This window comes from Nanorana parkeri, unplaced genomic scaffold, assembly GCF_000935625.1.
Source record: "Nanorana parkeri isolate BGI_ZX_2015 unplaced genomic scaffold, ASM93562v1 scaffold118, whole genome shotgun sequence".
NCBI classification, from domain to species: domain Eukaryota; kingdom Metazoa; phylum Chordata; class Amphibia; order Anura; family Dicroglossidae; genus Nanorana; species Nanorana parkeri.
The window spans coordinates 1,271,236-1,292,988 of NW_017306386.1; the positions used below are offsets into that span (position 1 = coordinate 1,271,236).

A 21,753-nucleotide genomic window follows, 5' to 3' on the forward strand; every position below is an offset into this window, starting at 1 on the left:
TGTCACTCGGTCTAGAGACCATGTGACCCCCAGCCTCGGGACACCCCTGGGGTAAAGGTCTGTTTTTAAGAGGGCAGGGAATGCATATTGCAATACTACTATTGGCTTAATGCAAAAAGCTTTAATGCAAAGTTAGGAATCTTTATTTTAGTCATCTGTGCAAACAACACAGAACTGAAAGATTGAAAAGTAGTAACCATTTCATCTCTCATAGAATGTATCAGACCCTTGAACATCCCAGCCGATTCCTTGGCCACCACTTTCTCTAAACAAACTTTGCATAAGGGTTTGGACCATGAGGCCGACATTTTGACATTGCAAGAGGCACACTTCTTCCCTTTTGAGCGAGAGCCGCTGGCTGCAGCAAGGGGCTTATCCTCCGTGGCCTTGACCTGCATAAGACAGAAGGATGCCGTCAGCCCATACTCCACCCAACATGCAAGAAATGTTAAACCAAACATCACCCCCCAGCTTGTCCTGTGCACCAGACCCCCAACACAAGCGGGGTAAGGATAGGGGAGATTTATCCATAACAAACTCGCCTACCTTAGCGCCAGTACTATGCTCTCCCAGATCTGGGGAGGCCGCACCCGCCCCGGCATCCGTAGGCAGCCTTGCTCTTACTGCCGACCACGCTAACGGCCCGCTCCTGACGCCCCCACCGGCCGTATGTGGTCCTGGTCGTCTTCGAGGTGTGTAGCCTTGTAGTTGTGGCCGAGTGGCGTTGAATGTGGCAGATTCACCCCCCAGAGGCTCTGCTTATGCCTCCAGCGCCTTTATGCGCCAAACAACCGGCGCGTGTGGAAATCCGGCCCGAGCCGTCGCACAGGAAGCGCGTCACTGCTCAGTGACTCACTTCCGCCCTCACTGTGATGCCGCTCCAACCCACTTCCTGAGTCCTCTCAACATCACAGGTGCGCCGGCAATGCTGACACCCTCCCGCGCGTGACACCACGCGGTGCTGCAGCAAGGGTAACAGCAATCAAAGGAATCCAAGAGGGCCCACGGGGAGGGAGAACATTTCAAAGGTAAGCCACCTTCCATCTGCCAGCATGTTTGCCACTGCGGTTCCCCGACTACCGTCACAAAAGGGAAGGAGGATGTTTTCCCTCCCTGAGCGACGAAGGGGAACCTTGGCCAACTCGGATGGGGGTCCGATAGAGGAAAAAACCCTGCATGCGCCGCAGCAGGCTATGCCCGGAGTGGTCCCAACGCATGCAGGGTTAGGCTCTGCCCTAAGGCAATAAAACAATGAGCCCAGAACAAAAACATTACCATGTCCCTGTGTAGCCGGAGGAAACACAAAAAAACTGAATTGGGATGGAAGGAGGAGTCTTTTTATTTAATGTGGTTGATGTGTTTCCTGTTGCAGGCAGGCAGAGCCTTATTTCATTGGCTCTCCTGGAAGATGACTGGGGAAAGTTACCATCCTTATCCCACTGTCTTAGCTTTCTGAATTGAACCTTATGACTGTTAAAATGAAAGTAAACCTGGAGGTAGAAGGTACTTAATTCCAGATACAAAAGCCTCTTCAGTTTTTGTGCTTTGCAGTAATAACCTGCCCCAGAGAAAAGGATGATAAAAGCAACGGAGAGCTATTCCAAAACTTAAATAGTACAAGCCAGTCTCAGGGACTTGCTTGTCAGTAACAGACAACAGCTCGTCTGCTTGGGTCATTGCATGGAGCTCAGCTTTACATTTCTGAGCAGCGATGCAGTGTGCAAAACACATACATATATGAGAGCCGCTTTATCTGCCCAAACATTTGCATTTCTGCCCATTCAATCCTGAGATTTAAAACAGCCCTGCTACAGAGCACAGCCCTTTCGAGCAAACCCATTTATTATTCCTAGATGGCTAGCGTCATATACACTTCCCCCTTGTTCATTCTGAAAATGTCTTGGATTCGATTCACTGAACACAAGGCTTTTTCCAAATTGACATGGGGAGAAAAGAAGAGCATAAACGTCAGGCTCTAAGGTAGCCTCGCCGCAAGGGTTAAGAACGTTTTCCTGGAATTCTTCATTAATTTGTGTCTTTCATATCTGCCTGGAGTGCAGCTTGCAAGTCCTTATATGTGATGGCTGCATTCGTTGTTTTGAGTACATTTTTTTTGCAAACGCACTATCTTGACAGGAATATTTTGTTGGCTTCCTGGACGTCCATCATCTTCCTGTACCTGGTATAACCAGCCTCCACTTCACACCATGACCCAGCTGCAGGTTACACACCAGCAGAAGAATACTGTAGTATCACAAATATTAAACTACAATATTTTATACCTTAAAAAACACATGTTGTAATAAACCATAATCAGATATCTAGTGCACCAGAAAAATAATCAAAAACTGATCAAATGCCACACAGAAATAGCATGGGGGCTGCATGCCATCCAAGACACCAGTTTAAATGTCTACCATCATTTCTGAAAAAGTATAATTATCCTCAAAGGGCTGTGTGCTCCGTGAAAACACAAAGTAGGGATGCACCAATACCATTTTTTTCCAGACCAAAGTACCAATACTTTTCCTCAAGTACTCACCGATACCAATTATTGATACTTTTTTTTTTTAGCGTCATGTGAAAGTTTTTCTAAAACAATGGAGACTAAATTATTTTAGGACAGTGATGGAGCGTCAGGGCACAGTCATAGCTGCAAACGTTGCCACCCTGGTAGTTCTGCCACCGACTAGAGGCTGCATAGAGACTACAAATCCCAGCAATTCATTATACTGCAATGCAGAATACCACCAGCTTTAGAAGACTACAAATCCCAGCAATGCATTATACAAAAATGGAGAATACCACCAGCTATACGAGGATTACAAATCCCAGCAAAACATTATACAGCAAAGCAGAATAATATGAAGCTACATACTCTGCCACCTGGGCTATGCGGCGTCTAAGCAGACGGCAGGTGTCCCTAGGGCTGTGCATGGGCGGTAGGAGGGGGTATACATTTGAGGCCGGACCAGGTTGTATACAGGCGCCACGAAGGCCCAGCAAGCAAGCGACCTAACGGCAGCTGCAAGTACAAGCACTCATGAAAATGCCCAGTATCAGCACCGCTACTAGTAACGGTGCATCCCTAATAAGATAGGTAGAAATACATTTTTGTACTAGTGATGCATCACTCTTATGGCATTTTGGTCCATGTTATTTTCTGGCACACGCCCGGTAGCATAACACACACACGGGCTTGTATTTGCACAATGCTCCATCACAGATAAAAACAGAGCGACACCTTGTGCCCACTAGTGGATTGGAACTCTGCTTCCACGAGCCAAGGCCAAACAAAGAATCGATCAGCACACAGGTGTCACTGGTATGTAAAAGCTTTACTGAGACTCGACAAGTGCCATTCTGTCCCACTTACACTTTGCTCCTCTACCGCATTTCACCCAAAAACAGGCTGTGTCAGAGATTTTAGATGGAGTCAGAGAGGGGCAGAACCTTATTATAAAAAAAAAACCAGAAATATTAAACTATTCAGCAGGGTAACTAAAGCACAAACATTTCAGCACCAGACACATTATGGCAGGTTAATAGGTGATATTTGAGGAAGGAAATATTGTAAAGTCTGTGCAGTCAGGGACAAACCTATAACTCTCCCAGTCTATGTCAGCAACGCTGAAGTGAGCTACTGCTCGCATAGGTGGAGAGAACATGCTTTTAAACCGTGAAGTGTGAGCGGCAACAGCTGATGTTTCTTGGGAATAATCCAAGACGTAGGGGCATATTTAAAAAAAAATCACAGTGCATTCACAAATATTGGGGCCCCTTGTTTGCGTGGGCCAGTTTCTGTTAAACCCTTTTCGCTGCCAAGCCCTCTGGCACACTTTACACCTGCTTTACAGCTGGCCACACCATTTTTGCAATTTGTTCCCATTGTTTTGATGCTGCGTTGCTAGAGTTGGTAAAAGACCACCAAAACCATATATTTTCTGAAAGCACAGGCCCGGTAGAAGAAAAAAAAAAAAGGGGGGTGCTACTAAATTTGTAGGCCCTGCGATAATTGCGCAAATGTTTCTCAAATCAATATGAAACCGGGGTTGTGTTTTTTTACTGTTGGGGGGGCCTCGGGGAAATATTAGGGGTCAGACCCCTAACATTTCACTTTTTAAATAGGAGAAAGAAATTGAGGACACAGAGTCCTCAATTTCTTTTTCTGCAGCCTCTGTTCTAAATGACTGGAGAGCACTCAGTACAGAGGCTTCCCATTCATTCAGAAACTGAAATATTTCCTATCAAGCAGTTTCTGAATGGGGAAAAGCCTCTGTAGTGAGTGTTTCTCCCTATTGAAAAATCATGAATGAATAGGAAGTGATGTAAAGCACTTCCTGCTCATTCATAACTGGGGACACATAGTTCTGTGTGTCCCCAGTTATTTACAAACATTGGAGTGATCAGATGATCACTCCAGTGTTTGCTCTACACACAGAGGATCAGATATCATATCACAGATATTTACTGATCCTTTGCTTGGCCACACACACAGCCGCTGTCGTCCTGAAACTGACAGGATGACAACGGCTCCTCTCTCCTTCCCACTGGGCTGCTCTTATGCTCCTCGATGATCGTGATTGAGCGGCTCACTCCTCCGCCCCCCCACCGGCCATTTCTATTCAGATCCTCGCTGCCTCAGCCCATACAAGCAGGGGAGAGCAGTGAGGATCCATGGAGAAACAGATCCCTGCGGCCGCAATTTTTTTTGTTAATGGCGGTCATCAGCGGCTTTGTCAGCTATTAATTTAAAGAGGCCCATCGGCGGAACCATTCCCATATAAGTTAATGGTTCGCTAAAATCGACCATGAGCTATAGCGGAGCGGTAAATGCCACCGACGTGGCAGGCTGGGAACATTTGTGTTCCACCGTAAGCCTTAATTAAGTTGGGGACAGGGAAAGGGTTAAACACCCCAATAACAAAGAGTCAACTAAGAAAAGCCATTATCACTTTTAACACAGAATGAGCCAAAACTGTTTTAATACACCTTTCACAGGGCTGCACATAACTCTTGCTGCAAATTGTAAAGAAAACGTCGCCCTGTTTTGTTTTTTCAATGTACACACTGTACCACCAGCTGTTTCTTCACACTAGTAAGCTCAAGGTCTGAAATTTCCCTCCAAGGTGTAAACAGCCGCACATTCCTCATCACAGAAGCAGAACTATCCGTTATAGGACTACGCTAGTGTAAAAGCTAATTTATTCACAAACCTGCTGTGAAAATCAGAGGCAATTCACCATGTACACCCTGGTTGTTTATTACATGGTAAGTAATGCACAAATCTCACCACAAGGGAAAAACGGCATGACTGTATGAATCTCTAACAAAGCAGTAAAATCAACACGGATGTCTCACAGGTGCTGGATGAAAACCAATAACTATACAATGCCAGCAAGGTTCTTCTGTTCTTCTAGGGCCTGTTCACACGACGTCCGTTTTGTGTGCTGACCGGCTCCGTACGCTGCTGCACTCAAAATGCATCCCAATGTATCCCTATGTGTTTTATGGGCTCCAGTTCTCACGTGCGCAGTCAGTTCAGCTTACGACAGAAAAAATACTGCATGTCACATTTTGTCAGGAACGGAAAAGGAACAGATACGCAAACGCATCAAAAACGCATCAAAAACGCACTGCGCTGCAGCTAACATACTAACAGCCCCACTCCAGCAAAAAAAAAAAAATTTTTTTTTTTTGCTGGAACGCGGCCAAAAACGCAATGCATCAGCAGCTCCACGGCTGCTGATCAGGACCTGATCTCATGTGAACAGGCCCTTAAAGCCAGCACACTGACACAAGCAGTTCTTAGCACAGAACTTTCTTGGGTTCAGCAAATACTGCAGAGGGAGTTAGTTTAATGTCAGGGGTTACAGTAAGGTTTTTGGGCATGCTTAGACTTTGGGATTAGAGCACTTCATTTCATTTTTAAGTGGTTTGTTTAGCTGGCTATAAACTGAGCAAATTCAGCCAGTAGCTCTGTCTGCCGCCTCCTGCCCAATAGCCTTCGACTGAAAAATCGAAGGAGCCGGGCTGAAGATTATCAGCCAAACAGCATCTGCATAAAAGCTCCAGTGGATGGAGGATTTTTTTTTTCTGTGTTTAGCCTGAAAGCTGAACAAAAATAATCTATTAACGAATACCCAGCCTTGGAGCCGTTCACATGGTGTACTGCAGGAATATGTACCCCAGAACACTATGTGTGATGGGGTTCCATTAAAAATAAATGGCAGCCCACTTACACAACACACCTATGCTACAACACGCTGTAACACAAACTACAACTCAGGCTCCAGGTGGCACAACAAAGTAGCAGGGAAGCATTAAAGTGAACCTGTTGCTGTGTCCTGTCACCAACTAAACAAAAAGTACCTTAAATGCTTACTTGCATTGTTTTCCTTTCCATTTGTTTTATTATATAATTGCAATGGGCCCCTGAACTTGGTAGAAAATCTGACTACTCCAGGAAGAGTCAATTCCCTAGCACAGCCCCCTCCCCCCTTGAGCATCATAGTCCTCTTCTAGGACAAATTCCTGTGTCTAAATACTGTGTGTGCTAGCAGCTTCTTTAATTCTACCCCCCCTTCCCTACAAAACCTTCTATGTCGCTGCCAGAGGAGCACACAAGGAGAATACCAATTACAGAGTTTTAAGAAGCTGATCGGAGGATGGAAGGAGCAGGTTGGAAAAAGTCTCACTGTCAGAATAAAATGGAAACAGCAGTGGGATTCATCCATCCACGCTGGATATACGAGGAATCTCTCATATTTACTTTGCTCAGCCCGCAGGTTGAACAAAGACATTATAACAGTGTATACCCAGCTTTACATGAGTGATCGCTCCAAATCTGCCGGCACTGCTATCATCACATTCAAGAAGGCAGCACCAGCAGCAGTCTGAGGGCTTTTGGATGTCCACACGAGAGGTCGTTACAGGTAGAGAACGAGCATAAAATAAGTTAAAACGCACATATCTTATGGAAAGTTTTGTTGAAATTAATGGTCAGGTGACAGGGTCTCTCTGAGGGCTGAAGTGAAATTCTACTACTATAAATTTCCCCCCCAGCGCTTACAATAAAGTGACACTAAACTCGGGAGTTAAATCTTAAAAATGCATTCAAATACTTTAACTATTACCCATATCTAGAGCTGCAACAGTTATTCGATTAAGTCGATTAAAATCGACGATGGAAAACGTTGTCAACGCTTTCCATCGTCGATTCGTCGGCTAAAATTCAAATTTCCCGCTCGCCGCTGCTTACGCCCGCCGTTTACGCCACTTACGCCCGCTGCTTACGCCACGCCCACGTCGTTTAAGCCGCTCGCGCCTACGCCGGTATACCCGCTCACGCTTACGCCACTCTAGAGGACATGCGTCTGGCCCTCTCATCCCGGTGAGCTGCCCGATTCGCCGCTGCCCGCCGACATGATCAACGCCGCTGCCCGCCGACAACACCAAGGTAAGTGGAGATCGGCCGGGGGCTTTTTAATGCTGCCTGTGTGTACCTTTTTTTTTAATCCGATTAATCGATTAATCGAACTTAATAATCGGCTAACTAATCGATTATGAAAATAATCGTTAGCTGCAGCCCTACCCATATCTTTGAAATAACAAACACAAGGGAAAAACAGCATGACTGTATGAATCTCTAACAAAGCAGTAAAATCAACACAGACATCTACAAAACACATACTTCTAGATAATTGCCGGATTTGGATTTTTTTGCTTTTCTTATTTAGCTCTTTCCCAGTCTGACAGTGGCCATGTTTACTAAGGGCAGATTACTAGCTCTCCTATTACTTCCTGGATTCCTGGCACATGTGACCATACACATCATCTCAGGGGAGGAAAATGCCTCTCTCTGAGATCTTGTGAAATTACAGATTAAATTTCCCAGCAATGCTCTGCAGATAACAATCCCAGTGTGCATTGCTTTGGCAAACTGAAGTCATTTGCCCTTTCAAAGCAGGAAGTGAATGCTCTGCAAGTGTCAGTATTTCAAAATCACAGCAGTTTACACCTGACATATCTATGTTGTTATTATTAAATCATACATAGAGGGATGCATTGGTAGAATTTGATTTTTGAGTGTAAAGGTCCGCTTTCACAAAACGGGACCTTATTTGTGTATCATTCAGCTGTAGATCCTCAAATCATCTCTGAATTCATGCCGACACTGTCCTTCCTGCTGGAGGGTGGATACTTTTGTTCCCCGTGTGTGTTGTGAAGTAGCGACCACTCCAAGCTCACTTCTGTGATGGACTACAGTCTCATGTTTAGTTTACCAATTTGTATTGGGATTGTAGTCCATCACGGGAGCTAGCTTGGAGCGGCGATGATTTGAGGATCCACAGCCGAGTGATGCACAAATAAGGGGTTAAAGGTCCACTTTAACATTTTTGTTAAAGTGGAGCTTTACCCCCTTTTAATAACAAAAACATAAGCATGCAGCTCTGCATGTGGATTTAAAAATCACATTACATTAGTTAAACTTGTTTTTCATTTACTTACAAATAGAGTTAATCTAATTCCTAGTCTAGTTCTGGCACAAATGATGTAATGTGCCCAAGCATTGCATCCTGGGAAGGTTACATTAGCAGAGCATTGCTGGGAAATTTAATCTGTAATCTCACGAGATCTCAGGGAAAGGCATTTTCCTCCCCTGAGATGATGTGCATGGTCACATGTCCTAGTCACATGTGCTATAGTTCCAGGAAGTAAAGGGAGATATATTTGTCTGCCCTTAGTAAACATGGCCACCATCAGAAGACTGGGGAAGAAGATAGAAATAAGGTATGCACAGAATACAAAGCCGGCAATTATCTATAAGTATGTGTGTGTAGATTGTCATTCCTAAACATTTCTAAAAGTGTGTTTGTTACTTTAAAGATATGGGTAACGGTCTGCTTTAATATGCTACTTGAATACATTTTTAAGAGTCAACTCCTGAGTTTAGGTGTCACTTAAAATGAAAATGAGACCAGCAAACCACATGAGCGCTGGCTGCAGCGTTCACACCTGAACGTATTTTTTCAGCTCGTTTGTTCCGTTCAGTGAAACATGCTTTTCACTGACGGTATGATTTTTCTTATTTTCTTTTAAAAAATTGTTTTGTTTTCGCTTTCAAACTTCCCGCCGGCTCCGCCCCCCTGCAATGCGGCCGCTCACAAGGGACGGAACCCGGAAGTCGGCAGCCGCTGGAGGACACAGCGCGATCGTGGACAAGGTAAGACCTGTACGCTGTATTCCAGAGTGTCGCTCGGGGTTACCGCTTTGTTAACCCCGATCCACACCCCGGGGTTTGGTCTGTTAAATATTCCATTGAAAACATCTATTTGATAAGTGTAAACATAAAAACAATGAACAATGTTACCTTCCATGCAGCATAAAATGCATGAATGGCAATCACTGACCCCTTACCCCATACAATATTACAATTTATATACATAGTGAAACATTGCTCAGAGATAGTGCCAGCTACCAGGATTAGAAACAAGACCAGGGACCAATAATCAAGCTCTAGGAAAGAACTCCATGTGTCAAATTTAACATGACGTTTCTGTTAAACTTTTATTTACAGTTACTTTTGAGCACAACTGTGTATCACATATCAAGCATGTCAGCTATATGTAACGTCTGCAATGATACACCTGCTGACAGAATGGCCACTAGTCATTCAAATACTACTACAGGAAATGTGTCATGTATGAACGTATGGAGGTCAAGGTAAAGATTTCATACATATTACATCCAGCTAGATCATTTACGTTTGGCAGAGAAAGATGGAGATTGTTGGCGCACCATGGCATTGTAAAAGTAGCGGGGTGTATGTGTTAGGATGGTTCAAGGTAAGACATGTCGCACTTTGTCACAGTGCGTCCAAAGAGTGCTATAATGCATCATAACGTGCTGCCGTGCTAACAGTTAGAGTGTTCAGTTAAATGAAGGTGCAAGTTACAAAAAAAGGGAAAAGCAAGCACTGTGATGCATTATAGCTCACAAGTGTTCTGTGCTCCTTAATGCCTGCTTGCTGGTGTGAATGAGCCCTAAAAAGGTTACAGCAAAGACTGCTTTCTAACAGCTCAGAAACACCAGCTGATTGTTTACATCAGAAGACTGGGAGCCTGCCAAGATTCTGCTCTCCACAGATCTCCCAGCCGAGGCTGGGAACTTTATGCTGGGTTCACTGTTCTACCGCTGTAAAGGAAATGTGTGCTTGATGCGTTAGTGCCCCAATGCATCTTGCCAACGATTGTAAGCTGCAGTGTTCCACAACACAAGGTAATGCACTACAGTCCGTTATAGTGCACTGCCTCTACCTTTTTGGTGCGTTTGGTGGTCACGCAGTTTATTTAAAATGTATGAACTCCCTTAACGCAATGTGCATGTGTTAATGCACTGCTACAGTATAGACGCAGCTTTAAAGTAGTATTAGGCCCCGTCCCACTGCGCGATATGCAAATCGCATGTTTGTCACGCGATTTGCATATTGCGCGACATCGCGAGATTTGCCGCGTGATGTCGCGTTCAAGCTTGCATTGAGCTCCAAAAAGGGTCCTGCTGTAGCGACACACGACCCGCGACAGCAGGACCCTTTGCCCCATTGGATTGCATTGGAGCGCGATATCGCGCGGTAATTTGCCGCGATATCGCGGGAATTACCGCGCGATAAATCGCTCAATGTGAACGGGGTCTTAAGGTCTGGGTATTTTTTACCTTAATGCATTCTCTGCATTAGGGTAAAAACGGCCCAGTACCTTTTTTTCTCTCCCAGTCCCCCCCACAGTTACATGTCAGCTACGCTCGTCCCCGCCAGTCCCGAAGCGTCCCTTCGTTCCCCGAACTTCCTGGTTGCAGTGGTAGGATACTGATGCCAGAGGAGCCATAGGCTCACTCTGCCATCAATCAAATTGTTGGGTGGAGAGGAGGGGCGTGGTCTGCCACAGGGCGTGCATGAGCGTGTACAGGACCTCCATTAGCCGATAGAGGCACCCGTGTAGGGGGCGGGGGGGACGATTGCTGCGCGGAGCCACTACAAACTTTTAAAGGAAAACTGCAACAGCCTCAATCAAAGTTAGCTCTCCTGGTAGAAAATATGTTTTTTTAAATAGGAGGCTTTAATATCACTTTGAAGCTCAATGACACCACAATTCCTAGAGCTACATAGATGAATGAGGATTTGTTTTATATCATTTCTGCTTGTTAAGCATATGTAAACAGCTTAATGTGTGTAGTCTAGGCAGAGGCTCACATAAAAAATCTGCAACTTTAAATTAAAAGAATACCTGGTGATCATGCCATAAACATCCTTGTGCATGCACTTCCTGTTACAGGATGACAAAGCTCTGTACTGTTTTCCTGCGTTGTCACACACTTCTCCAATGAAAACTACAAGCAGCTGGGCACAGCTACAGTCCATTGTTGTCTCCATCAGGAAAGCCAACCTGAGAAATGACATACAACCATTGCTAGAGGGCATGCATGTACACACATGCAGGTGTGATGAAGTGGCTGCAAAGAGGTTGCAAGAGATCAGTAACACCAAAATGCAACAGAGAATGGAAAGAGGGAACATTATTTCCATTGCCATTTTAATGACAACTGCTTAGGGCCTGGTCACACCAGATGTGTCAGTGCTCACGCACAGACATAAGTAGCATACGCCTGTATTTGTGGCAATCAGGAGCTGTGCTCATAGGAATGTATTAAGAATACACTGGAGCCATTGCTCATGGCAACCAATCAGCTTCCATCTTCAATTTGGTGAGTTCAGCTTCTAAGTTTCATTTTCAAAGCTTATTGCCTGCCATGAGCAACTGCTGTTAACAAAAAACCACAATGGGGACAATGCATAAAAACTGGGAGCAGTTGCCCATAACAACCAATCAACATCGCGTTTTCAGTTTGTTTGGAGAAGATCTAAAAATAAAACAGATGCCGATTGGTTGCCATGGGTAACTGCTCCAGATTCTGTTTCATGAATTCCCCCCAAAGGGAGGAATTTATCAATATGGAAAGAGACAGAATTTGGAGCAGTTGCTTAAGTGAAAAGCTACACCGGGTTCTGTCTGCTCCAGTTTTGATAATTTCCCCTCAATGACAAGGAGTATATTGAAATATGTGGTGAACTGTTTACAGTAAACGGCAGAGAGAACGTTAGAAGACAGGAGAGCAGTATACAGGCCCCTCCCCCAGAGAAATGTCCGCTGACAGGGCACAGGCTCGTGTCTCTTTAAAGCTCCAGCACATGTAGGTGCATTGTGAGGCCCCCAGTGTGAGTGGTCAGTGCGCATGCTCAGAACGACGGCGGCGAACGGGTGTCACTGGCAGTCAGAGCCCCGGGCAACACCAGCCAAGGGCTGGCACACAAAGGGGAGGGGGGGGACACAAAACACCACACAAGCAGAAAGTCCAACCGGAGGCTGCACCCGGAGCTTATCTGTCACCCACACACAAGTGTCTGTACATGGAGGTCCTGACAGGAGAAAAACAAAGAGGCGCCCCAAGACTATCTATGTAGGTGTACATTACAAAGGGGATCTCCCCTAGACTAGCTTATGACGGCAACGTCTTTCCCGTGTCCGGAATCCCCTCTTCTGACCCTGTGACCAACACGTCCCCTCCTGTGCCTGTCAGCCGTGCCTGCTGGTCTCTCACGCACACCCGGCAGCTGCCTCTAGCGGCTGCCCCCTCCCCCTCTCTATGGCAACGCTGCCCCCTCCTCAGAGCGCAGCCGTCTGCCCCGAGGTACCCGTCCCTTCTCCTCACACGGGGCAGGCAGGGGAGACGAACACACAGAGCCCGCAGGCATACAGCGAGTGACACTGTCCCTTTATGAGCAGCCCGGCTCCCCTCCCTCTCCCCTTGTTACCCCCGGGAGGAGGACATTACCTGCTAACTGCCTCCGCAGCAGGAGCGCCGACTGCGGCTCCGTCATGCTATACCGATCAGTGCTGGCCGACAACAGGAACGGGCGACTCACAAGAGGAGGGAGCAGCTGGTCCGAGCCGTCACCTCTTTCTCCCTCCCCGGCTCCTCACTCTCTCCGTCCCTATCACTCTGCGCTCGGAGCCTAGCGGGCATGCGCGGATATAGCCCTTCCCCCCACACCGTGACCTATACACTGTGCGATGGGGGGAAGGAAACAGAGTGCCGCCATCTTGGGGAGGTCGTATCGCGGTAGACATTTTAGGGAGGTCAGAATAACGTGGGCACTGTGCTGAGCACTGCTCATTGAATCCGTGGACTGTAAAACAGAGACACATATCAACATGGTGATCACTTCACCATTGTTCTCAAGTGATCAGTCAGTGATTGGATGATGAGTTCCAATTAGAAAGGCATGGATGGGACTATAGCTGGCCTTCACTATTTTACCCCTGTTCACGCTTGCAAAGAGTCGCATGGCACAATTATGGGGGAATTTATCAAAACTGGAGCAGACAAAATCTGGAACAGATTTGCACTGCAACCAATCAGCTTCTATTTCTTATTTTTAAATCTCAAGTGAGAAAACTGAAGAGAGATGCTGATTGCTTGCCCAGGGCAATTGCTCACGTTTCTGTCTGCTCCAGTTTTGATAAATCCCCCTCCTATGTGTTTTTGTTGTGCTTCGGACATAGTGCAGCCCCTTCATTTGTACCAAAGAGTTCCTGTGCCATGGCGTCACTCTCACAAGTCAGTCTAATTCATGATGTTGTCAGGTAGTGATGAGCTGGGACTTGGTGCAAATCCTGTTCGCTTGAGTTCTCCAAAGCCCGTGCAAAACTGTGACTGTGATACCCCCTCCCAGGCCAATCAGTTGCAGCAGGCCATTCCTCGGCCCTATGTGACGTGTAGCTGCGGGGTGGGTAATGCCCATGCCGCAGCTGATTCGGCCTGGATGCGGGTGTCAGTCACAGTTTTGCATGGGCTTGGGCAAACACAGGCAAACCGGTGAACCCAGTTGATATTGATAACAAGACCTCACACATCACCACTGTTAGATACTTCTCAGCTGCCTTGCAACTGAAGGGCAAATCAACTTTGCGCCCCACCAAGTAGCTGCAGAAAATAAAAAAAATTGCAAGAAAAACGTTAATAAATATAATCAGGCTTCTGTATCATGGACTAATGACAGTATGCGCTTTCTAAGGCCCCCTTGTACACGGCCAGTCCGTTCGGTTCCACTTGTCAGTTTTTCAAGTCCCCCATCAGATATCCAACGTATGTCTATGGCCAGCCTTGTGTAAACAGACGGGTGTCCATCTACACACGCTTACCCCCGACTCTGGCCAGGTCCGGAAAAGCAAACGGAACAGTATTCGGTTCGCCAGACTGGATTGCGCCAGATCGGGGGTAATCTGATGTAAATGGACACATATCCCCTTACATCTGATTCCCCACTGACTGGCACGGGGTCCGGTTATTGCAGTTTTTTCTGCCATTTCACAGCGGTGGCATCTGCTCCGTACTGCTGTTAGAAGATCCGTGCACAGATCCCCTCCTGATCAGCCCATATGACTGGGGCCTTATACAAAACCAGGATATGCTGAGAAGTTCAAATCTCACAGGATGACATATTTGGGTTACTTAGCCTTCCCCAGGATCTCACCAGAAGGAGGAGGGAAAGGTACGTGTATTTATTTATTTATTTATTTTTAGCTTTCAACATTTTATTGTTTTCATCAAAACACAAAATCACAAAATACAACATTACTCAAGAAAAAAAAACAAACAAAAAAAAGAAGCAAAAGCCTAATTACATTAATAAACACAGACATTGTACTTTGTACCCGGCAGGTTTCTTATATTCCATCTCACCCTGCAGAAGTATAGGTTGCTGATATGGTTTCTTAAGACCTCCTCGTAGGAACTTCCTTATTGGTCCCCGAGTGAAGATTCAATCTTGAATCACTATTTTCCTCCCGGGTTTACTTTAGGCACATATTAATAGCATTATTTTATTAGCAAGCCAATCAGTAACCGTTAATATTAATATAAGAATAGTTACTGCCCTGAAATCCTCACCAAGCATCTTTAACACAAAACCAAGGGGCTCAATAAGCACTCATTATGCATGAGTGCTTATTGTTGTGCTAATGTTGTGCAACATAAACATTTGCAACTACCACAATTTTATTCTACAGGGTCTTGGCTTTCAGATTCAACCTCTGTAACATTTCCAAAATACGCCCCTTTTTAACAAACGAAACCACAAAGCTTCTAATTCACTCCCTTGTAATCTCTCGTCTCGAGTACTGTAACTCCCTCCTCGTTGGCCTACCACTAAGCGAGCTATCCCCCTTCAGTCTATCATGAATGCTGCTGCCAGACTCATCCACCTTACCAACGGCTCAGTGTCTGCCGCCCCTCTCTGTCAATCCCTCCACTGGCTCCCACTTGCCCAACGAATAAAATTCAAAATACTAACAACAACATACAAAGCCACCTACAACTCCGCCCCAACCTACATCACTGACCTCATCTCAAAATATCACCAAAACCGTCCTCTCCGCTCCTCTCAAGACCTCCTGCTCTCTAGCTCTCTAATTACCTCCTCCCACGCTCGCCTCCAGGACTTCTCCAGAGTGTCCCCCATCCCCTGGAACTCCTTAACCCATTCTGTCTGCCTATCTCCAACGCTGGCCACCTTTAAGCGATCCTTATAAACCCATCTCTTCAGGGAAGCCTATCTATCTCATCTCACCTTTTACTTCCTCCAATAACTCAATCCAAACAATTATTACCTTTTGTACCACCTGCCCCTCCTACTAGATTGTAAGCTCCCATGAGCAGGGCCCTCCTAACCCTATTGTTCTGAAACTGTATTGTATTGTAAATTGTATTGTAACTGTACTGCCTCCACTCTTTTGTAAAGCGCTGAGCAAATTGTTGGCGCTATATAAATCCTGTATAATAATAATAATAATGTTTGGGGGGTTTTCATTAATTTTCAGGCTTAAAATGTGGATTATAACATGTAAACAAAAAAAAAAAGAAGAAAAGGCCTTTGTCCTTAAAGGGTTAAACACGGTTGCATTTACATGTGTTAGCTTGTGTAAAACATATTCTGTCCATTCAATTCTATGAAAACAAAGACGCAGCAGCTGGGGCTTCTGAGAGCCAGAAAAATGCAGCTCTATGCCCATACGCCTGTACTTATGTTTATATTCCCTTACGCCTGGTTCACACCTAGGCGTTTTTGAGCAGTAGTAAATGCACCTTTAACTGTCCAACACAAGAAATCTTATGATTTTCAATGACCTTCACACCTGAGCAGCAAAACGCCAGCAGGAAGACGTCAAATGCAGAAAATGGCTTCTTTTGGTAGCTTCAAGCTTGTTTTTCTGCCATAGCCTTCAATGGAAACTACAAAAAACACAAGGCAGAAGCATGTTGCACATTTTCATGTGCGTTTTTGAGCGTTTGTACGCGCATTCATTTTTCCATTGACCGCAAGTTTCTTACGCTGCCAGTCAAAACACGCGTCTTCATGTCCGTGCGTTTTCACGCATGTAAACATGTGCCAAACACACCTATACAAGCAAATAACTGCACGCTAAACACGTGAGGAACAAACGCACAAAAAGAATGCCACTTAGGTGTGAGCCAGGCCTTACACTGAGGGCCACGTCACACTAGCAACTTTGTAACAGCTATACATTTCTCTGTTTATTGCTTCTGGTGATTTGTAGCTGGATTCAGAGTTGCTGCTGTCACTGGTTAGTGTTACAATGCTGATCTCTTTAGCTACAAATCACTAGTGTGCCAGTATCATCAGCGTCTGCCTTGGATTAAATGACTAGCTACTAAAGCTGGCAATTCTTTCGACCATCTGCAAACGCTGCACAAACTCATTTGCTCAGCAACTTTAACAGTGTGTACCTATACTGACCATAAAGACCATGAAATAATAGTATTGCAGAGCAATCACAGGTGCTTACAGTCTCTGGCTTACAAACGTGACTCCTAGAGACAGAGGCATGATGGCATTTACAGTTTCACCAGAGCTGGGGTGCCAAGGTTGTCTGCCCCTGGTTTAGGTAATTTCTTTAAAACTTGTTGACCCCAAAGGCCCAAACACTTCATCAAGTTTGGAATGTTGACTGCATTTTAGAGTAAAAAATAAATATATACTAAAATATAACAGATTCCTCAATCAACGCTTACAAGCGTGGGTGAAGGCATCCCCTTCCATTTTGTATTGTATTCTGACAACGGGCGCCGGAGGTCCATTGATACGAGGTGTTTTGAGGTTTGACATCAGGACTAGGGATTGCTGGGTCTTGGCAGTGGATACCGTGGTGACTGTGGCATCAATCATCCAGATATTCTGTTCCAAGGACCAGTATTCCACTCTGATTTTCAGTCACATGGCTGTTGAAACCCAGGTCCTGAAGGACAGAGGCCTTTCGGATGCTGTCATCCCTATGCCCCGTAAAGCTTGCAAAATTGACCTCCTTCTAGGTCTACTATTGCACCTGGAAGGCTTATTTTGCTTGGTGCAAAGCCAGGCAATTCCATCCTAAGAAGTACTTGGTTGGATGCATTTTATCTTTTCCCCAGTCTGGCCTGGACCAGTGTTTATAGTGCCATCAAGGTTCAGATCACTGCCTTGGCAATTTTCTTCCAGCGACCAATGAAGGCCTTTGTTTACCATGTCTTGTCCTCCACCTCATATGTGCTCTGGTAACATCCGTGGGACATCACCCTGTTTCTGTTGGCTTTACAGAGGCTGCACTTTGAACCGCTCAAAGATATCCCTGTGACCTTACTCCCTTGCATGATGGCCTTCCTCATTGCCATCACTTCTGCTAGGGGTGTTTCTGAATTCTGACATTCCAGTCTTGACTTGTGAGGAGCCTTTTCTAGTCATCCACAAGGATAAAGTTGTGTTGAGGCCCAAGGAGGGGGAAAAGGTCCACTTTAATGTGTTCAGACAGCATACAATCAGATACACTGTACATTGGTATGGTATGACTCAAGGGATACCAGCAACCAGTTTCCTTGAACTACTGAAATATGCCACAGTCTGCTGCAATGTTTACAGCCTTTTCTAAAATTTAATTTGTCCTGGCTGTTCCTGTGCAGTTGATTCTTGTATAATTTTATGGGGCCATCTAGACGATGTACAGTATCTTACTTCATATATAGAAATATTAACATTTATTTTTAAATCAGATAGTTTTTATTAAACATTTTTTGAGAAATATTAACATTTATTGATATGTTTAGCTACCCTATTGAGCTTTGGTGAGCCTAATATGCTTTGTACTGTCAGTGGCTCAAGTACCCCTTACTCAAGATATAGCCAAAGCCGGATTTACTCTCTCTGCTGCCTCAAGTCCAGGTTCCTCAATGCACCCCCCTCCTTGACAACCACCCCCATGGAGAATGACAACCAGATGGCAGAGGAGGCAGGGTTGGTTTTAATATATTCAGATTTTTCAGTTTATTTAATTTAATTTTCTTCATTTTAATTTTTTTTAACTTTTAACATTTGTATTCATCTTATTATCTTTTACTTTTTTTTTATAATTTTTTAATTTTTTTTATCACGTTTTTTATTTTAATTATTATTTCTTTTTCTTTTTATTTACTTTATAATTTTTTATCTATTTTTATTTTTATTTATAATTTTTTTTCACTTTAACTTTATTGCTATCACACAGCAGCTAACAAGCCCCTGTGTGATAGCATTTGGAGGCGACAGGTTCTCTTTATTGAATCATACAATTGGTTAATGGCCGAGGCCTGAGTATTTAGGCACCACACCCCTGGGCTAATAGTATTTAAAAAAGAAGAAAGGTGGGGCTTTGATGGTGCCAAAAGACAATTCCAAAAAAAAATATGGATACAAATCTATGTTTTATTTAAGATAGAATACAACATTTAAAATTATCATCACCAGACAGACAATGGTTACTGACCTAACCATTCAAGTGGAGTGAGTCCATTGGGAGTTATCTGTCTAGTGATCATAATTTTACATTTTGTATTCTATCTTAAATAAAAATAGATTTGTATCCATATTTTTTCTTGGAATTGTCTTTTGGCACCATTAAAGCCCCACCTTTCTTCTTTTTCAAATACTTCTCTTTATTGAAGCTGTCACCTTCAATACAGGGGTTCTAGCACAGTACTGTGCTGGCTCTACCATGAACATGCCAGTGTTCACACGGAGCAGAGCGGAGAACAGACGTTCTCCGCTCTGCTTCTCGCTCTCCATCCTGAACTACCTTGCCTTGGTCTCGGGTCCCCCAGAAGAGCGGGGGACCACAAAAGCCACGTTGGGGAGGGAGACGGCCAGTGAGGAGAGAGGTAGGCGGAGGAGGGGGGGGGGGGCAGCAGAGGGGACAGATCTGCAGGCTGCATACAAATGATCTCGGCAGCATCGCTGAAATCACTTCCCCGCTCTACATTTAGCCCTGCTTGCCCAAACCAGGGCTAAATGTAGAAAAAACGACCCGACCCGCACCTGGAACTGCATGTCCCAGTAGTTGGGAAATAGAAATTCAACACCCCTGCCACCCCTCTTCTCCCTGTCTCCCCAAGGCCAGGCCTCCGTGGCCTTGTGCTTAATCTGGCCCTGGATATAGCCTTCAAACTTTAACGTGAAACTTCAGGCAAAATATACAATTAAAATACATACATTGCTATTTTACCTTCCAAATAATTTTTTTGATTTTGGCCACCAATTCTTGTTATACACACACATCTGCTTGTCAGAAATATCACTGTGATTCTGCCTGGTTCACCATCACTGCTTCCTAGGTCAGCTTTAAGGGCCAGTTCACACCAGACTGCTGCGGCAACATGTAGTATAACGTGTGCGTTACCACAGCACACAGTAATGTGCAATACATGCGTTGCGGTGCCATTCAATGTACTCCTCAAAAATGCACCTGTTCTGATCACATTGTAATGCACCACAATTCATGGTGTGAGTTGCAGCAAGCCCTAGTTTTTTGTGAATCGAGGTGCATTGCAGCCTATCCATTTTGAAGGGGTTGCCTAATATAGTTCTCCACAACATGCCTCAATGCAGAAAATGTGTGTTTTGCAGCACAGCTCCTTGCTTTTTGTGCAGATGTTAAGATACTTATCTTGGAACTGTGCATGTCGCCTGTCAGGCTGCATAGTGCACAAAATGTGTGTAAATCACATGGATGTATAGAATTTCGAACCTATGACAGATAAAACAGTAAACATATATGTATTTCAATTAGTATTTTGCGGTTTGCCTGAAATTCAGCTTTAATGATAGAGCAGCCCTTTTAAAGAAATGTATGCACTTGTGCCTTGCGTGGGAGGGGGCGGAATCGCACAGTTCAAATCCCGGTCAGGACACTATCTGCAATTTTGCATGTCCTCCCTGTGCTTGTGTGCTTGTTTCATTCGGGTACTCCAGATTCCGCCCACACTCCAAAGACATGCTGGTAGGTTAATTGGCTCCTGTCTAAATTGGCCCTGTATATATATGCAATAGGGACCTTAGATTGTAAAGTCCTGGAGAGCAGGGACTGAATGTGCACTATGTAAAGCACTGCGTAATCAGCACTATATCAATACCTCTAATAAATAAATAAAAATAAAATGTATGCCTTTTTATTAAGAGAAAGTGAGCAGCATTTTTTAATTGTTTCTGTGTAATATTTTATATGTGTACATAGTGGAAGCCATGTTTGCTCATTTCATGTGCCAGAAGCTGTTGTGCTTGAATGCTCATTCTCAAAATGCAAGTCTGTAAATTGAATGACTCATTGTAAATAGTGTATTCCATGTGTAGCTATCTTACTCAACAGTTCCATCCTCATCACCATAAAAGTGTTGGGTACCTTGTGCAGGTCATGTTGGAATATCAAGCAAGCAATAGGCATTAACCGGTGTTAATACCAGGCTTAAAGTATACTGCATAACCAGGCATTATCTAAATTTGCTCCCAAACCTCCCTCTCTCCTTCTAGAGCCTGTCCAATGCATTCATTATCTTACCCAGCATTCATTATCTTACCCAGCATTCATTATCTTACCCAGCATTCATTATCTTACCCAGCATTCATTATCTTACCCAGCATTCATTATCTTACCTTTGCTTTTATTACTCCCTGTGACATTATCACCAGGTTTGTAAAATTCTTGCAGGGCAGCTGCTGGAAGCTCAGTTCATATAGACATACTGTAGGTACGCCCCCGGAAGTACATCTCCCAAAAGCCCTTTCCCTACAGACAGTGTTTGAGCAGATTCTTCACAGTCAAGGGGACGGCATTGTTTTGCTATGAACAACAAAATTAAAAGTATGCACCTGGACACAGAGGGGTGAGGGATGAGCGGAGTTCTGTAGTTTTCTTTTGCCTTAACATACACTTTAACACATCGCACAGAAATTGGAGCTCCCTATTATGGTACAGAGTCTGAGATCAAGGTAATATAAGTCAATATGTGTGCTAGGAGAATTAATATCTTAAAGCGATATTAAACCCTCCTTTTTTAAAATATTTTCTATAGGGACGCTCACCTTTGCCTGAGGCTGTTGTTCTTTTTCTTAAAATGTTTTTAATTCCTCATTTTCAAGTGGGTCTCCGCAGCGTTCTTCCCCCCGCCCCCTGTACGGGTGCCTCCATCAGCTAATGGAGGCACCCGTGCCCGCAGTGGCTGTGTGTGGACCGGCAGCGGGGACGAGCGTCGCTGACAGCTAAGGCCCCATTCACACTGCGCGATTCGCAAATCGCGCAATTTGCATTTTGCGCGATGTCGCGCGATATCGTGCAA

The 21,753-nt window shown here is 44.7% G+C and overlaps 1 protein-coding gene across 1 annotated transcript in view; it reads right to left on the reverse strand.

The window, feature by feature from the left end:
* UBE2G1 (ubiquitin conjugating enzyme E2 G1) overlaps positions 1 to 13,102 on the reverse strand; it is a 38,470-nt gene extending 25,368 nt beyond the window's left edge. Inside the window, exon 1 of the mRNA XM_018553383.1 lies at positions 12,892 to 13,102. Coding sequence (XP_018408885.1) covers positions 12,892 to 12,937 — 46 coding nt within the window. The 5' untranslated portion in view covers positions 12,938 to 13,102. The remainder of the gene's footprint in view (positions 1 to 12,891) is intronic.
* Between the last annotated feature and the right edge of the window lie 8,651 nt (positions 13,103 to 21,753).